Consider the following 19542-nt stretch of genomic DNA (forward strand, 5'->3'; position numbering starts at 1 on the left):
TTAGACAACAGTGACTGCATTTTGACATCTATACCTGCTATGTATTACATTTTAACAGCCAGTACGTGATGTTAATAGCGTCAGGGGGAATGGATGCAGGGGAAAAGAAGCTGATTGTAGGAGATTAGTCCTAGAAATGTTGTTGACATTATATAGGTAGGATCTTCAATTAAAATCATCAGGGGATTAAATTCCATCAGAAACAAGTCTATCTAAAGCCTCATACACACGATAGGACTTTGTACGAACTTTCCCTTGGATTTTTGTAAAAAAAAAGGGCGTCGGCCCTGAACTTGTATTGCATACACACAGCAGGACTTTTTCAGCCAACTTTCACCAAATTATGTGGTTTTTCTGCTCTTTACCGCCACCTTTGGTCAACTTCTGCATTGTTGTCTGATCTTTTGCATTGGTTCTGAGCATGCCTGTTTGTACTTTGTACAAAAGTCCTACGGTTTTCTGTACACACGATCAGACTTTGCTCCATCGGACTTTTGTTGCCAGAAAGTTTGTCCGTTTGCACAGCCAACAAAAGTCAGATGAAAACCAAAAAAGTTTGTCCGATGGAGCGTACACACAGTCGGATGTTGCTCCAAAACAGCTAATTTGCATGTTTGTTGTCAAAAAGTCTGATCGTGTGTATGGGCCTTAAGGTTACACTGTCAACAGGATGACAATCTTTCTGAGCAATTTCACTGCAAATGAAAAGGATTAGTAGATTTGGCTTTAAAGTGGAAGTAAACCCTCCTATCGTTTTCAGTCAAGGAAGCTGCCATCTTGGCCTCTAATAATTCTTCAACTGCCATAAGGCTGCACGTGATCAGTTATGACACCAGCCATTGGAAGGTTTGAAAGTTTGATTGAGAGCACAACCAATGTGAAAGTTAGCATTTCCGGCATGCCGGGAATATAAGTGTTTTTTGAAACTGGGTTCACTTCCGCTTTAAGGTGGTCCAGCAAACAGAAGGGTTGCCAGCAGGGCAAAACCTTAATTTACCCCCCCCCCCCCCATTCCCCCACTCGTAGAGCACATCTCATCATTTGTTTTTCCTTTTACATTGCTTCTGTACTAGGAAAAAAAAATGTTTTTTATTTACTCTCTGTGACCCCAGAGCTACATCTGCAAAGGGCCCTTTCTCTACGCACAGTGTATGGTCATTTGTAGGAGTCAAGGTATGCTTGGCCACGAACAAATTATGCCTGCATACAGTGTGACAGCACTGGTACTACTGGATGATAAACAGCTAACTCCACTGTTTGAGTGCTCTGCTCCAGGGTAACTCATAGGATGAAATGAATAAGGAGGTGTTATTGAGATGAAGAGGGTTCTGTAGCCCAGCTGGGAAGAACTAACAACACTGCTTGCAATTTGAGTGTAGCCTAGGCACTGGATTGATTTACTAAAGGTTTTTTGCAAGGAAAGTTGCACAGAGATTAGTGAATGTCTATTCTCCCTCTCTCTAACCTTTCTTTTCTGTGCCACCCCTTACCTCTCTCCTCCCCATACCCCTGCACCCTATACACTATGTTGTATGTTACATAGGGGTTTATTTACTAAAGGCAAAGAATACCCAATCATGTGCAAGGAAAAAAAACATTTTTGTTTGCACGTGATTGGATGATGGAAGGCAGTAGAATTTCTGCTCATTTACTAAGCTCTGGAGCAATTGCACGTGCAGAGTGCAACTGCACTTTACAAAGTGGACATTTTACTTGCCTTTAGTAAATCAACCCCACAGCGATATGTTTTTGTGTGCAGAAAAGCAAATCTAATGGAAAAATGTAGGCGTTGATTTACTAAGTGCAAAAAGACTGTGCACTCTGCAAGTGCAGTTGCTCCAGAACTTAGTAAATGAGCAGAAGCTCTGCTTAATTCCATCTTCCAATCATGTGCAAGCAAAAATACAGTTTGGATACTCTTTACAAAGTGAAGCCTTACCCCATTCACTAAGCTCTGGAGCAACTGCACTCGCAGAGGGCAACTACACTTTGTAAAGTGCACAGTGTATTTGCCTTTAGTAAATCAATCCCTTGATTTGTTCAAAATGATCCTTTGTCCAGAGATTTATGTGTGTCTGTGAGATTTTTGGCACAGTAATTAGCATTATTTTGTGGGCACACAGACTGTGACACAAGTTTGCAGTTTATACAACTAGGATAAGTTTCTGTTTAATTATCCCTCTTGCAGCCACGCCCACTGTTAGGTGCAAAAAGATCATGACTTATGCCATGGCAAGCTACGTGCATTTCAGGGCTTGTTTTTCTGCACTGTCCTAGGCTTCCCGGGAATTTCCCAATCCTAGTCATCACACATTTTGTGATGCTGCTTTGACTTCTTCATTGCAAAGCCAGACATAATACATGTTTTGGGTAATGTTATTGTTTACATGTTGTTTCTACTGCTTAAAGTGGAAGTAAATGCAAAATCCCACCCACATTCTAAGCCTAATCTATCTAGCCCTGTAAAAGAAAGTTCACTGTATTTACCTATTTTGAAGCTGTTCCGGTTTGGTCTCCAGTGGTGCCCTCTGTGTGCAGGAGAGAGCTGAATGAATGAATGAATGAAATACTTGTATAGCGCACAATGCGAACTGAATCGTCGAGCTGACAAAGGCTGAGAAATTCCGCTGACAGCACAGCCTGGGATTGGGCAGGCTGCAAAATAGGTAAGTAGAGTGATTTTTTTTCTTTACAGGGATAGATAAGTTAGGTTTAGAATATGTGTGGGAGTAGGTTTAAAGTTAAAAGCCTATGTGGCTATATGGGCTGAATATTGGGCATGGTGTATGGCAGCCTGTCCAACAGAATCGCTCCAATGCGGCAGAAAAAGGTCTGCCGATCGTCTTCCGATCAGCGCTCTCAGCCAATGGCTGAGAGCGCTGGCCAGAGTATTCTGGCGGGGGAGGGCTGTCTTCCTGTCAGGACACAATAGCACAGCAGGGGAGATCACTGTACTAACATCGGATAGTTAGTACAGCCATGGCCAAAAGTTTTGAGAATGACACAAATATTAATTTTCGCAAAGTCTGCTGACTCAGTTCTTTAAGATTGGCAATTTGTATATACTCCAGAATGTCATGAAGAGTGATCAGATGAATTGCATTAATTGCACAATCCCTCTTTGCTATAAAAATAAACTTAATCCCATAAAAAACATTTCCACTGCATTTGTGAAGAAGGCTTTAGGGGGCCTACAGTAGATTCAGCTGTGGGATAAGGGCACCACCAGTGCAGAACTTGCTCAGGAATGGCAGCAGGCAGGTGTGAGTACATCTACATGCACAGGGAGACTTTTGGAGGATGACCTGGTGTCAAGGGCAGAAAATAAGCCACTTTTCTCCAGGAAAAACATCAGGGACAGACTGATATTCTGCAAAAAGTACAGGTATTGGACCGCTGAAGTCATTTTCTCTGATGAATCTCCTCTCTGATTGTTTGGGACATTTGGAAAAAACCTTGTCTGGAGAAGGAAAGGTGAGTGCTACCATCAGTCCTGTGTCATGCTAACAGTAAAGCATCCTGAGACCATTCATATGTGGGGTTGCTTCTCAGCCAAGGGAGTGAGCTCACTCAAAATTTTGCTTAAGAACACAGCCATGAATAAAGAATGATACAAAAACATCCTCTGAGAACAACTTCTCCCAACCATTCAAGAACAGTTTGGTGAAGAACAATGTCAGCATGAAGGAGCTCATTGCCATAAAGTGATAACGAAGTGGCTTGAGGAACAAAGCATTGAAAATTTGGGTCCATGGCCAAGAAACTCTCCAGACCTTAATCCCATTGAGAACTTGTGGTCAATCCTCAAGAGACGAGTGAACAAAAAAAACTCCACAAATTCTGACGAACTCCAAGCATTGATTATACAAGAATGGGCTACCATCAGTCAGGATGTGGCCCAGAACTTGACTGACAGCATGCCAGGGAGAATGGCAGAGGTCTGGAAAAAGAAGGGTCAACACTGCAAATATTGACTCTTTGCATAAACGTCATGTAATTGTATATAAAAGCCTTTGACACCTATGAAATGCTTGTAATTATACTTCAGTATAGCATAGTAACATCTGACAAAAACATCTACAAACACTGAAGCAGCAGACTTTGTGAAAATGAATATTTGTGTCATTCTCAAAACTTTTGGCCATGGCTTTACAGCGGCTCCTCCCGAGCTGTCAGCTGTCAGCCCTGCTGGGTTGAATGAAAAAGACTACTAGTATGTACCAGGCTTTAGCTTTTGCCTTCACTTCCACCCAGTTCTCCTAGTTTTGAATAGGACTTTGTCATTTTTCAGGTTGTCAGTAAAAAAAAAAAGTTCTCTATCAGTAAATTTTTCATATTTTGTTGGTAAAAGGGTTGGCAGCCCTAGTTGTGCTCAAAGACAGAATTGGGGGATCCATCATTCCACCATCTTCCCCTGTGACATCATCAGGGGCTGGCGGTCTCCTGGGGGGGGGGGGTCTTGTGTTCAGACCCTGATGATGTACCGCTGGCTCCGCCCTTTCCGTAGGATGACACCTCATAGGATAATGACGTGGATCTCTGGAGTGGGGTGTAAATGTCACTGTCAGAGGGAGGGGTTCTTTAAGATTGTGGAGGAAGGGGTGTAAAGGATTTGGGGAGTGAAGGTGTGCATATATATATATATATATATATATATATATATATATATATATATATATATATATATATATATATAATGTTCCTGCAGTGCAGCCCATAGATGTGTATAGAAGTCGGTGTCCTCACACACACACACACACAGGTGATGAGTATAATAACTGATATAAATAGACACACAATGACACACAATGAAGGGGCAGCTCCCAGCCATCACTATGATTCCAATGACAAAGAGAGTGCAGCTGGGGCCCCTCCCCTTCCTGCCCCTCCTCCTATCACACAAGGAGGACTGAGCTGTGTCGGTGACAGTAGTGCGGGGTAGAGGCGGCACAGCTGGATGATCGGCTCCCCCCGTACAGCACAATGGCCGAGCAGCTGGACGCCGACCACCATCGTCTGGACATGGACGATACCGAGCTGGCCCTGGTGGGCATCAACATGCTGCTCAACAACGGCTTCAGGGAGTCGGATCAGCTGTTCAGGAAATACAGGTGAGATCAATGGATCCCCCGATCAGCACCACCGGCTGGACCGCACCGGCATGGGAGGATCCGACACTGTCAGCCGGGATCCCCGTGTGATTGGCTGATCTCTGGATCACTCTGCCTCTCAGGATCCGGGGGGAGATCACAGTTCTCATTCAAGGGTAGATCCCTGCTCCTTTCAGCATATTCGCATAGACCACTGTCCTGTACGGGGGTAGATCACTGTTCTGTTGGGGGGGGGGGGGGGGTGTAGATCACTGTTCTGTAGGTGGGGGGGGGGGGGTAGATCACTGTTCTGTAGGTGGGGGGGGGGTAGATCACTGTTCTGTAGGTGGGGGGGGGGGTAGATCACTGTTCTGTAGGTGGGGGGGGGGTAGATCACTGTTCTGTAGGTGGGGGGGGGGTAGATCACTGTTCTGTAGGTGGGGGGGGGGTAGATCACTGTTCTGTAGGTGGGGGGGGGTAGATCACTGTTCTGTAGGTGGGGGGGGGGTAGATCACTGTTCTGTAGGTGGGGGGGGGGTAGATCACTGTTCTGTAGGTGGGGGGGGGGTAGATCACTGTTCTGTAGGTGGGGGGGGGGTAGATCACTGTTCTGTAGGTGGGGGGGGGGTAGATCACTGTTCTGTAGGTGGGGGGGTAGATCACTGTTCTGTAGGTGGGGGGGTAGATCACTGTTCTGTAGGTGGGGGGGGTAGATCACTGTTCTGTAGGTGGGGGGGGGGTAGATCACTGTTCTGTAGGTGGGGGGGGGGTAGATCACTGTTCTGTAGGTGGGGGGGGGGTAGATCACTGTTCTGTAGGTGGGGGGGGGGGGTAGATCACTGTTCTGTAGGTGGGGGGGGGTAGATCACTGTTCTGTAGGTGGGGGGGGGTAGATCACTGTTCTGTAGGTGGGGGGGGGGGTAGATCACTGTTCTGTAGGTGGGGGGGGGGGGTAGATCACTGTTCTGTAGGTGGGGGGGGGGTAGATCACTGTTCTGTAGGTGGGGGGGGGGTAGATCACTGTTCTGTAGGTGGGGGGGGTAGATCACTGTTCTGTAGGTGGGGGGGTAGATCACTGTTCTGTAGGTGGGGGGGGGGGGTAGATCACTGTTCTGTAGGTGGGGGGGGTAGATCACTGTTCTGTAGGTGGGGGGGGGGTAGATCACTGTTCTGTAGGTGGGGGGGGGTAGATCACTGTTCTGTAGGTGGGGGGGGGGTAGATCACTGTTCTGTAGGTGGGGGGGGGTAGATCACTGTTCTGTAGGTGGGGGGGGGTAGATCACTGTTCTGTAGGTGGGGGGGTAGATCACTGTTCTGTAGGTGGGGGGGGGTAGATCACTGTTCTGTAGGTGGGGGGGGGTAGATCACTGTTCTGTAGGTGGGGGGGGGGGGTAGATCACTGTTCTGTAGGTGGGGGGGGGGTAGATCACTGTTCTGTAGGTGGGGGGGGTAGATCACTGTTCTGTAGGTGGGGGGGGGGTAGATCACTGTTCTGTAGGTGGGGGGGGGTAGATCACTGTTCTGTAGGTAGGGGGGGGGGGTAGGTCACTGTTCTGTAGGTAGGGGGGGGGGGTAGGTCACTGTTCTGTAGGTGGGGGGGGTAGATCACTGTTCTGTAGGTGGGGGGGGGGGGTAGATCACTGTTCTGTAGGTGGGGGGGGGGTGTAGATCACTGTTCTGTAGGTGGGGGGGGGGTGTAGATCACTGTTCTGTAGGTGGGGGGGGGGTAGATCACTGTTCTGTAGGTGGGGGGGGGTGTAGATCACTGTTCTGTAGGTGGGGGGGTGTAGATCACTGTTCTGTAGGTGGGGGGGGGGTAGATCACTGTTCTGTAGGTGGGGGGGTGGGTAGATCACTGTTCTGTACAGGGGGCTGGATCACTTTCTTCCAGGATCCAGGTGATACCAGTGAGCATCCATTGCATTAGCTGTCAGCATTGCTATCCAGATTCCCCAGATAAGGATCTCAGTACACAATAGTGACATGTGACAATCGGATGACGGCACTCCATACAAGGATGCGACTTAGAAGGAATACATCTAGCGGGGGCTGGGGAGAGCTCTGCTCTTAAGTAGTATTAAACCCAAAGCAAACATTTATTATAGTCCGATATGATGGATGTTTTTGTTTTTCTAAAGCCCCATACACACTATCAGATTTTCTGCTGATTTCTTTCCTTCAGATTTACCAAAACCATATAATATGACATCAAACCTTAGGAGTATAAATTTGTATGCAATCAGACAGGCCCTTGCACTACATGGTTTTGGTAAATCTGAAGACAAAAATCAGCAGAAAATCTGATAGTGTGTATGGGGCTTTAGGCTTTCTTTCCTTTTTTTTCACCTGGTGATCTGGCCCGTAAGTTTTGTTGTGTTTCAACAGAACAAGCTGTCCATCAGACTTAGCAGTTAGAGGGTTGAAACAAACCATTCAACACCAACAGAGAGTGACTTACAATGAATGATCAGCTGTTATTCATTTATGCAGAACCTTTATCCCAAAAGGAAAGAAACGGTTTGCTGTAACTGCTTATAAAGTGTTTGGCGGAGTTTGGCTTCAATTTGTTAGTGTATTTAAATCTGCTAGTACATCTAACACCCCCCAGACTGACAATGCTGCTGTCTAGAGGTGCTCCCTTATCCAGGAGGTTTTGGGGGGGGGGGGGAGATAAAGTAAAGGAAACAAATGAAGCGCTGTGCGCTATAAAAATATTTCATTCATTCATTCAAGTCACCACATACAATGATTGGTAAGCTGCAATATATTATATTTTGGGTTTATTACCGCTTTAAAGCTGAGCTCTGGGAAAACCAAAAAATGGCCCTGGCAGATGTTGGTTTTAGCCTCGGGTACCAGTAAAAAATGTTTTTTTTTTTTTTTAACTTAATCCATCACTCGTGTAAGCTCCCTCCATGCTATGTGACTGGCCCCGCACCCTTATCCCTAAGCCATACCATTGGTCACTAACACTGTGATGTCACTAAGCACATTGCACACCCGTATCCCTAAGCCATACCATTGGTCGCTAACACTGTGATGTCACTAAGCACATTGCAGGGCGAATGGTCCTGACACCAAAGGACCGCCCACAACCCAGAACATCAGGGAGAGGCGTGGCTTACCAGCTTCCAGGGGAGTAAGTGATAAGAAAAGTAAAAGTCCCTTTTCCTAGTACTGTAGGCCTAGATGAGCATTTAAACCTTCAGCTTTATTCACATGAGCGGTAGGCTCTGAAAAGCTGTCTGCAGTGGGTCACTTTTCAGATCAGTTTAGAGCTGGTTAGCAGAAGATGATACAGCTGCTTTGTAAACACCTGTGTGGTTTGTTGTTCTTTTTTGGGTGATTTAACATTGAAATGCACATTTGGCATGGGGTCGTGGCACAGTCCCTTTGACTTGCATGGGTGCAGTTGACAGGCCTAATGCCATACTTGACATGGCGAGTGAAAACCAATGCCCTTCATAGTCTGATCTGCCCTACTCAGCATTGAGGTAAACAACAAAGACGCTTCTTATAAAGCAGAACTAAAGGCAGAACTGTGATCTTCTATTGTAGAGAGGGATTAGAACACCTGTCAGGTTTTTATTGCTGTCTGTGTCCCTATTGGGGAAATGCAGCCTCTCTATTTGTGCTGTTTACCATTATTAATGAAAGTGAAAGGGAAGTAAAACTTTGGTCCCGAGAACAGTAATAATGGGGAAATTTTCCATTGGAGACACTAGTTCTAGTGGCAGCTGAGATTTTATCACTTCCTGTTTCGGTGATTGGGGCAGGAAGTGAAGGGACATTTCCCCAATGGAACTCAGAGGAAACTACTCAATGCAAAAGGAAGAAAAAGGTTTTGCCTATAATCCAACTTTGGGGGCAGCTATGCATGAAGCATGTTGGAGATCATAGGATCGGTGTGCATCAGATGCAGTCCAGTGCGTTTTTTTATTTTTTTGTTTTTTTTCCTCCCACATGAAAAGCGCATGGGCAGTAGGTTACATGGATTCCAATAGCAGAGTTCACTCCAGAGCAGTGTTTTCCAGTATCCAGTACTGTCAAAAAAAGTAGAACATGCTACATTTTTCCTGTGAGGAACTGTACTGGGATGCGGCAAAACGCATTAAAAAACGCATTACACACACACAAAAAAAGGAAGAAAAAAATGTATTACATCAAAAAACAAAACAAGGAAAGCAAAGAAAATCGTAAAAAAAATGCACTACAGTAAATAACAAAACAAGGAAAACAAAAAAAAATTTAAGAAAAAAAAAAAAAAGCATTACAGCAAATAACAAAACAAGGAAAATTTAAGAAAGATGTAAAAAAACAAACAAAAAAAAACAAAGCATTATAGCAAATAACAAAACCAAGAAAAATGAAGAAAGGTGTAAAAAATGCATTCCAGCAAAGAACAAAACAAGGAGAATGAAGAAAAATGTAAAAAAAAAAAAAGATATAGATATAGATATAGATATATATATATATATATATATAATTACAGCAAATAAGAAAACACAAACAAAAGAAAAACAAAGAAAAGTGTAAAAAAAATAAAATGCATTACAGCAGAAAGCAAAACAAAAGTTAAAAAGAAAAAAACTCATCCACAACACTTTAAAAACAAACTGGATTGCATCAAGAACATGCCAAAAACGCATGTAAATGTGCATGCAAAAACGCATCCGGACTGCGTTTCAGTGGAGTGAACCGGCTCTTACTCTGAACCTCCTCTAAGGCAAGTTCACAACACAAAAAAAACAACCTCCAGATCTGTTCCAGATGATTCTTCATGGGTGTTTTTGATGCGCTTCCGGATGCATTCCAGGTGATTTTATATATATTTTATTTCATCTGGAGCTGCAAGCACTGGTGTTAAATATGCCATAGAAAACCATGTAACCTACTTTCTATGCATTTTGGATGCAGAAAAAAAAAAAGCACTGGAACGCATGTGCTGTTAATGGGTGCTTGTAGAAGGAATTAGCATTTTTGTTTGGAGTGCTGTCATCCTATTGGGACTTGTAATAAGATGTTTCGGGGACACTCTGGATGTGCACCCAGAAGAAGTGCGGATAAGAGTGGAGCCGTATCATTTGTATGTATATACAGCATGTACCCCGGATAGTGTTACATTGTTACATCACAGTCTCAGCCTTTGTAATGAAATCATTGACCCTACTGTATCAGTACAGCTGTCATTGTGTACAAAGTAACTATTTACTGTTAGTATGTAATGTACAGTGATGTTTCATTGCCTGGTGAAATGTTGTGTAATATTGTAGATGATCAGTGTAGCAATGACAATGGCAGATCATTGCAGCATTCATTGTATGTGTGTATGACAGGTCACTGTCAGTCTGGGATGATGATAATCAATGTGCCATCTATGATGCCAGCTCAGTTCCTGGCTGGGTTGCTGTTATCCAGGAGTCCTGAGTAGTCTCTATAGGATGAAGGTGTAGTCACTGTGCACACACACGTGCACACACACGTCATGTGTAATAGTATAGCAGGATCTGATGATGGGGATCTCAGCTCTGCAGAAATCCTTCCTATGTAACACAGCGAGCTGTCACTAGCAGGGACTTTGTAACATATATATATATATATATATATATATATATATATATATATATATATATACACACACATTTTTTTTTCTTTTTTCATGTATATTCTTAAAGTCGGGGAAAATATATATATTCCCCGACTTTAATAATATACATGGGGAAAATATATATATATATATATATATATATATATATATATATATATATATATATATATATATATATATATATATATATATATATATATATATATATATATAATATAAATTTCATGTATTAGTCGGAGAGTTACCAACATTATTTATTGCTTTTTCTTCATTAACAAGTAGATGGGAACAAATGTTTTAGAATCTGCTTCTCTACGTCTCTCAATCATATGAATTGTCCAGCTGCTGCTCTTACCTTTAGATCAATGAGTATGGGGGAAGGCTAGGTTTTCCATTTGTATAAAATTGATTATGCAGTCAAGGAAGGGAGGGGGGAGTCTGTAGTTTAAAACTGTAGCTTGGAAAAATGCTGCCTAATATAATTTCCATACCTGTAAGCTGTTTGCAGCATCTCCAAAGCCTGGCCCAAAAAAACGACCATTCCTGTTTATTGGTACCTATACATACACCATATGCTGGTGATCTCCCCAGTTCTAATCCTGTCACCCCCCCCCCCCCCCCATGAACGGGGGGATAAAGATCGCACTGCGCATGCATGGGTTTAGAATCTGGGACTAGAACATCATCACTTATGTTGTGCTGGGGGTCTGCACTCAACGTATGGTACGTCACACCAACAAGACAGGAATGCTAACACTGGGAGTTTTTTAACCAGGCTTCAAGGGTGCTGCAAATACAGGTGTGAAAATGAAAAAGATTAAGTGCCAGTTCACACCAGATGCAGATCTGCTCAGTTCCGTGTGCTTTTTTTTTTCCTGCACTAACAATGCTTGCACAGTGTTTTCCATGTATTCCAATGGCTGTAGTTATCACCATGCAGTCATTTTCTGGTCAGTTTCTGGTGCAGAAAAAATAGAACTGCATCTGGTGTGAACTGGCCCTTAAAGGGGTTGTAAAGGTAAATGTTTTTTCACCTTAATGCATTCTATGCATTAAGATGAAAAAACATCTGACAGTCCCGGCGCCCCCAGCCCCCGCGTTTTACTTACCTCACCCCTCGAAAGTCCTGCGCTCGTCCCCCAATGTCCTTTCCACCGTTCAGCCTGGCCGCTGATTGGCTGGAGTGGATGGATGGAAAGCAGCGCAGCCATTGGCTCACGCTGCTATCAATCACATCCACTGACGCGGAGCGCCGGGGGGCGGAGCCGTGTGATACGGTGAGCAGCTATAGCCGCCGGCTGTATCACGGGGGCGCGCCCGCAGATGCTTCTCACCATGCGAGGGAGCTCGCATGAACGTGAGAAGCACCTGCGGGAGGAAGCTGAGACAGCCGCCGAGGGACCCCAGAAGACCAGGTTCGGGGCCACTCTGTGCAAAACGAGCTGCACAGTGGAGGTAAGTATAAAATGTTTGTTATTTTAAATAAAATAAAAAAAAATTCACTTTACAATCCCTTTAAAGTCAGCAGCTGCAAATACTGTAGCTCAGGGGTGCTCAACCAGTGGCCCGCGGAGCCCTCTGATGTGGCCCGCGACCTCCTTCTGTGGGATGGCAGATTGACAAGCCCAGATCATGGGTTGCCGACCCGCCATCCCAGAGCATCTGTGTTGTTAATGAAGCCGGCAAAGCAAGCAGCTGTGGAGCAGAGATGTGATACCAAATGCACTCTGCCGGGGACAGCAACAGCAGGCAATACCTGAATGGAAGACTGTTATTAAAGGTCAGTTTATTACTAAAATTGCAGTGTATAAATGGGCATATCTGCGCAGTGGTTACTGGGCTGTTTTCAAACTGATCCGCAGGTGAAGTGCACCTTCAGGTTACCTGCACTAAGGCATAGACTTCTGTTATTACCTGCGAGTTTGGTGAGCTTTCAGAAAATGCACCACACATGCAGGATATAATAGAAGTATATGGCAAAGTGTAGCTAACCTGCAGGAAAGACACAGGTTCACTGCGCTGCATTAGTGTGAAAGGCTCCTTTCACACAATCGGTCCAACCCAATCAGACCCTCCATTCACCTCTATGAAACGGCAGATGTAAACAGATTTGTGTCCATTTACACCTGCCTACCACCAATCTGAAAAAAAAAAACCCAGAAGGGATCAATCCCCTTCCGTCTGGGTGGATCAGATCAGATGACCCATAGAGTAATGTGGACTGTGTCCATGCCCGCTCTGCACGGACCTATCATCCGCCTGCTCTTTCATTGTGGCCCGCGACTGGTTACCAAGTCGCTTAAGTGGCCCTCGCTCTTCAAAACGTTGGGCACCCCTGCTGTAGCTGATGACTTTTACTATATGGACACTTACCTGTCCAGGGAGCCCACCTTTTGGCTTCACTGCTGGTTCCCTACTGCACATGCGTGAAGCGGGCTGCACTTTCTGATTGGCTGGGCGACAGAGGAAGGAAGAGCGGGGGTGAATGTCTGGGAGATCAGTCGGCTTCCCGGTCTCCCGCAGTAGGGAAGAGGACCTGTCAAGAACAGTTCTCCCACTCCCCCCTGAAAGGTGCCAAATGTGACACCGGAGGGAAGCAATTATTAATGCATAGAATGTATTAAGGTGAAAAACCTTGAGCCTTTACAACTACTTTAAAGAGGAAGTAAACCCTGATAGGTTTTTCTTCCTTTTCTGTTCTCTGCAAAGTAAAAGCATAATGTGCTAGTATGCATCGTATGCTAGCAAATTATGTGACACTTACCTGCAAACACGCTGTTCCCGCTGGAGGCTGCATCTAACTTCACCCCTCTTCCTTCCAGGGCCACAGACTCCGGCTCTGTGACTGGCCCAAGTTGTGTGACCATGGCACTCACTAGTGCATCGATGACATTATTGGCGCAGTACAAAGTAAATATCTCCTAAATTGAAAATGGAGGTTTACAACCTCTTTAACCTCTTGAGATCCGCGCTATAGCCGAATGACGGCTACAGCGCGGACCTGCTTTGTCGGGACTACGTCTATTGACGTCGTCCCGTGCACGAGCGGCCTGCGCACCCTGTGACCGGCGAGTCTATGAGACTCGCCTGATCATGGATCCGAGCAAGGGGTCGATCCCGACCCCTCACCACCTGATCAGCTGTCAGCCAATGACAGCTGATTATGTGACAAAACAGAGCCGGTAATCGGCTATTTTTCCTCCTCGCGCTGACAGCGCGAGGAGAGAGAAAAAAAAAGCCGATCACCGGCAGCCGTGAACGGGACATCAGTCCTGGTCACGGCCAGCGTATCAGTGCCCACCTGCCTCCTGCCAGTAACCCCCAGATGATTAAAAAAGTGCCACCCAGCAGTGCCATACATCAGTGCCCACAGTGCCATACATCAGTGCCCACAGTGCCACCTATCAGTGCCCACAATCTGCCTCAAAAACATTGCTGCACCTCAGTGCCACATATCAGTGTCATCTACCAGTGCCCAGCAGTGCCACCTATCAGAGCCACCTATCAGTGCCCATCAGTCCCATCTATCAGTGCCCATCTTTGCCCATTAGTGCAGTCTTATCTGTGCCCATCAGTACTGTCTTATCTGTGCCTATCGGTGCCACCTTAACTGTACCCACCAGTGCCGCCTATCAGTGCCCACCAGTGCTGCCTATCAGTGCCCAGCAGTGCCGCCTCATCAGCGCATTTCAATGAAGGAGAAAAATTACCTGTTTGCAAAATTTTATAACAAACTATTAAACATGATTTTTTTTTTATTTGCATCTTTTTTTGTTTGTTTAGCAAAAAATAAAACTCCCAGCTGTAATTAAATACCACCAAAAGAAAGCTCTATTTGTGGGAAAAAAGTGATAAAAATTTCATTTGGGTACAGTGTTGTATGACCGCGCAATTGTCATTCAAAGTTCATCAGCGCTGAAAGCTGAAAATTGGTCTGGGCAGGAGGGGGGTTTAAGTGCCTAGTAAGCAAGTGGTTAACCACTTCAGCCCCGGAATGATTTACCCACATCCTTAGCAGGCCATCTTTTGCGATACAGCACTGCGTTATTTTCAATGACAATTGCACGGTCGTGCGACTCTGTACCCAAATACATTTTATTTCCTCCCCCCCCCCCCCACAAATAGAGCTTTCTTTTGGTGGTATTTGATCCTCTGCGGTTTTTATTTTTTGCACTATAAACAAAAAAAGAGCGACAATTTTGAAAAAAAAAATCAATATATTTTACTTTCTGCTATAAAACACACCTAATAATTTTTTTTTCAATCTAATTTCTTCATCAATTTAGGCCAATTTATATTCTGCTACATATTTATGGTAAAAAAACAAACAAAACAATAAGCATATATTGATTGGTTTGCGCAAAAGTTATAATGTCTACAAAATAGGGGATAGGTTTATGGCATACTAGTAATGGTGTTGATCTTTTTAGTGGGACTGTGACATTGCGGTGGACAGATTGAACACCTAACTGACATTTTGGACACTTTTTTTGGGGGGGGGGGGGGGGACCAGTGACATTATTTCAGTGATCAGTGCTAAAAATATGCACTGACATTGTACTAATGACACTGGCAGGGAAGGGGTTAAGACCCAGGGTCGATCAAGGGGTTAAATGTGTTCCCTGAGTGTGTTTACTAACTGTGGGGGGATGGGCTGCCTGGGATAACACACAGATCCGTCTTCCGGCATAGCAAATACAGGATTTCTGTGTCATCTTCTGCAGACATCTGCCTTATTTACCTTGGCAGATCCCCATTCTGTCTCTGCGGGAAATAATCGTGGGAGGCCGGCGGACATAGAGTCTGATTGGCTCCCCTGCTGACCAATTGGCGCGCGCGCCCACAGATCGCCATTTACGAGCCTGAGGTACACCTATGGAGATTCACGCAGCCGAGCCAACCTGCCACAGTTATACTGGCCGGCAAGCGATTAAGGAGCAGTTTTCAAAGCTGCAGCTTTTTTAACCTACCTTTAGGGCCAGTTCACACCACATGCAGTCCAGTGCATTTTTCTTTTCTCTGCTTCGAAAACACATGAATAGTAGATTATATGGTTTTCAGTGGCTTAGTTCACACCAGTGCAGTAAATTCCAGAAAAGAAAGTAGAACATGCTGAGTTTTTTTTTTGTTCTGCACTAAACTGTACTGGAACGTGAGAAAACGCACTTAAACACACGTCATTATTTAACCACTTGCTTACTGGGCACTTAAACCCCCCCTCCTGTCCAGACCAGTTTTCAGCTTTCAGCGCTGATGCACTTTGAATGACAATTGCGTGGTCATACGACACTGTACCCAAATTAAATTTGTATATCCCCCCCCACAAATAGAGCTTTCCTTTGGTGGTATTTGATCACCTCCTGCGGTTTTTATTTTTTGTTAAAAAAATGTAAAAAGACAGAATTTAAAGAGATTTTTTTTTTTTTTTTTTTATATTTTGTTACAAAATTTTGCAAACAGGTAATTTTTCTCCTTCATTGATGTACGCTAATGAGGCGGCACTGATGGGTGGCAATAATGGGCACTGATTGGTACTGGTTGGTTGCACTGCCGGGTGGCACTGATTGCCACCACTTGTGGGCATTGATTGGTGGCACTGGCAGGGGGTACTGGTGGCACAGATGAGGCAGAATTGCCTCTTCCTCTTCGGGACTGATGTCCCTTGCACATAAGCCGGGGATCTGCTTTTTTTTTTTTTTTTTTCCTCCTCACGCTGTCAGTGTTTCATTGGCTGACAGCTGATCACGTGGTAAGGGGCCGGGATCTTACTCGGATCTGTGATCACCCGAGTCTCAGTGGCTCGATTATCACAGTGCATGCCCTGCAGGGGGGCATGCACAAAGGGGAGGACGTCATATGATGGCCTCCCTGAAATTCAGGTCTGCGCTGTGGCCGTCATTCGGCTATAGTGCGGACGCCAAGAGGTTAATGTGAAGAAAGAGAGGGAAAATGCACTGCAATAGATCTAAAAAGCACATGCAGAAAAGCATCTGCACTGCATTTCTATGGGGTAAACTGGCCCGAGTTCTTTGACTGCAAAATCCATATTTTTTTGTTTTTTTTAAGATGCCCTTTAGGCTGGATTCACGCCTATGCAGTTTTAGTGCTTTTTGCATTTTGCAGATTTGCACTACAGAACTTGTTCCATAGGAAACCATGGTAAATGGACTGTGGTGCAAATCTGCAAAATGCAAAAAGCACTAAAACTGCATAGGTGTGAATCCAGCCTTATACCTGGTCATTCCTTTGCAGTGTTACCACATGCACGTTAATGTGCGGTATTTCATGCAGCTGATTCATTTTACATGGCCTGCCAATGCATGATAACCACTCCAAAAATGCACGTAAAATCTTTCACATTATACAGAAAAAAAAATTGGGCTAACTTTACTGGTTATTTTTTTTTATTTATTAAAGTGTAATTTTTCCCCAAAAAAATTGCATTTGAGCGACTGCTGCGCAAATACAGTGTGACATAAAATATTGCAACAACCACCATTTTATTCTCTAGGGTCTCTACTAAAAAAAATAAAAATAAAAAATATATTACACGTGTGTGTGTGGGGGGGGGGTCCTAAGTAATTTTCTAGCAAAAAAAAAAAATTATTTTAACTTGAAACCAACAAATGTCAGAAGTGTTTAAGTGGTAAACTTCCCTCATTTACACACCAAGGTGTATTCCTTTGATCTAAAGGACAAATTGTTACAATGTTTATACTTGCATTCCACTGCTAAAAAATGTTGTGATTCTTGGCAGAATACCAGTTTTTTTTTTTCCTTTCTTTTGACAGCTGTGGCTTCAGCAGAGCAGAGAATTCATAGACTCGGGAAATACTTTGTCAAGATCACAACGGGAAAAAAATCGCAATAACGATTCTTAACGATTAATCACACAACTCTACTGTATATGATCCTTTTTTATTTTTAAAAAGTACACCACAACACATGCCATGTTGTGTATTGGTGTGCCAATTCAAATCAATGGCACCACTACTAACACACATGACTGTAACGCATAGATCTATAGGGGGGCCTTAAAATGGAGTTTAGCTTATTAAAAGTCAGCAGCTACAAATACTGCAGCTGCTGACTTTTAATAATCGGACACTTACCTGTCCCAGGGTTCAGCGATGCGGGGGAACAAAGCTCCGCTCGTCTCCCCCTCCGCTTGGTGGCGCCGGGATTGTAACTGTGGGCGCCTGGCTGTGGCTTCACGGCCGGGCACCCACTGTGCATGTGCGAGCCGGGCACCATCACTGGCCGCACAATCATCTGGGACCTGTCACAAGTCCCAGATGATTGCCTAGAGGGAGGGAGGGGGGAGAGGTGATTTCTCTTCCAGCGCCGAGGGAAGTGACGTAAGGCGCCGAGGTGAGTAAGGAGGCAGATTATGAGGGACCCCCTAGCAACAGGCATTAACTACTTCAGCCCCGGAGCATTTGGCTGGCCAAAGACCAGAGCACTTTTTGCAATTCGGCACTGTGCCGCTTTAACTGACAATTGCGCGGTCATACGACATGGTTACCAAACGAAATTGACATCCTTTTTTCCCCACAAATAGAGCTTTCTTTTGGTGGTATTTGATCACCTCTGTGTTTTTTTTTTTTTTTTTTTTTTTTTGCGCTATAAACAAAAAAATAGCGACAATTTTGAAAAAAACGCATTTTTTGCTATAATAAATATCCCCAAAAAATATATAAAAAAACATTTTTTTTGCTCAGTTTAGGCCGTTATGTATGTATTCTTCAACATAATTTTGGTAAAAAAAAAAATCGCAATGTGCGTTTATTGATTGCTTTGCGCAAAAGTTATAGCACCTAGAAAATAGGGGGATAGTTTTTTCGCATTTTTCTAAAAAAAATTTTTCTTACTGGTGGTGATCAGCGATTTTTATATATTTTTTTTATTGTGGCTGTCATTATGGCGGACACAACGGACACCTTTGGAGCTATTTTGGGACCATTCACATTTATACAGCGTTCAGTGCGATTAAAAAAGCTTATGTTTCTGGCAGTGAAGGGGTTAACCGGGGGGGGGGGGGTGCTGCAGGGGTTAGGTGCGTCCTAGGGAGTGATTCTAACTGTGGGCGGGGGGGGGGGCTGTGTGTGACACAACACTGTTCACCACTCTCGATTACAGGGAGCTGTGATCCTGGTCATTGTCACTAGGCAGAACAGGAAAATGCTTTTTTACGTTACCATTTCCCTGTTCTTCCTCTTCGTGAGACGATTGTGGGTATCCCTGCAGGACCCACGGTCAGAGTCACGGAGCTTGTGGCAGGCACGCACGCCTGCTATCCAAGCCTTGCGACATCATGTACAATAACGTGATTTCGCGCAGCGGAGCCAACCTGCTGTACTAAAACTGCGGTGACTGGTCCACAAGCGGTTAATTTATTTTTATTTTTTTTCCCCCCAAATGTTATTTATTGTTTTAATGCAGCTGAAAAAGGATAAAATAATTTTAGGAGTGGAACTCCACTTTAAGAATCTTAAAGTGGTTGTATAGTAATTTTTTTTACATTTACCTACAGGTAGGTAAGCCTATAATGAGGCTTACCTGTAGGTAAAAAAAAATCTCCTAAACCTGTACGGTTTAGGAGATATTCCCCTAGCAATGCGCCGCTGACGGCAGCGGCTCATGCACACAGGGGATTCTCGGCTGAAAGTCCGGCAGACGCTGGACCCTGCTGGTAAGAAATTTCCCGTGCGCATGCGCGGGAGTGACGATATCGCGACTCCAGCCACTCACAGAGTAGAGCCGCGATACCCGGAAGACACACCGAGGGAGCATGTCAGCTCCCTCGGCGTGGATCAGGCCAGATGTCGGGGACTCGTTCTAAGG

The 19542-nt window shown here is 44.6% G+C and overlaps 1 protein-coding gene across 1 annotated transcript in view; it reads left to right on the top strand.

The window, feature by feature from the left end:
* The first annotated feature begins 4892 nt into the window (after positions 1–4892).
* The window catches only part of TTC39C (tetratricopeptide repeat domain 39C), a 152599-nt gene continuing 137949 nt past the window's right edge, over positions 4893–19542 (top strand). Inside the window, exon 1 of the mRNA XM_077492580.1 lies at positions 4893–5111. Within this exon, the coding sequence (XP_077348706.1) occupies positions 4984–5111 (128 nt within the window). The 5' untranslated portion in view covers positions 4893–4983. The remainder of the gene's footprint in view (positions 5112–19542) is intronic.

The sequence above is a fragment of the Lithobates pipiens genome, unplaced genomic scaffold (assembly GCF_037356315.1).
Source record: "Lithobates pipiens isolate NorthernLeopardFrog02 unplaced genomic scaffold, aLitPip1_a1.2 Scaffold_19, whole genome shotgun sequence".
In the NCBI taxonomy this organism is placed as follows: Eukaryota; Metazoa; Chordata; class Amphibia; order Anura; family Ranidae; genus Lithobates; species Lithobates pipiens.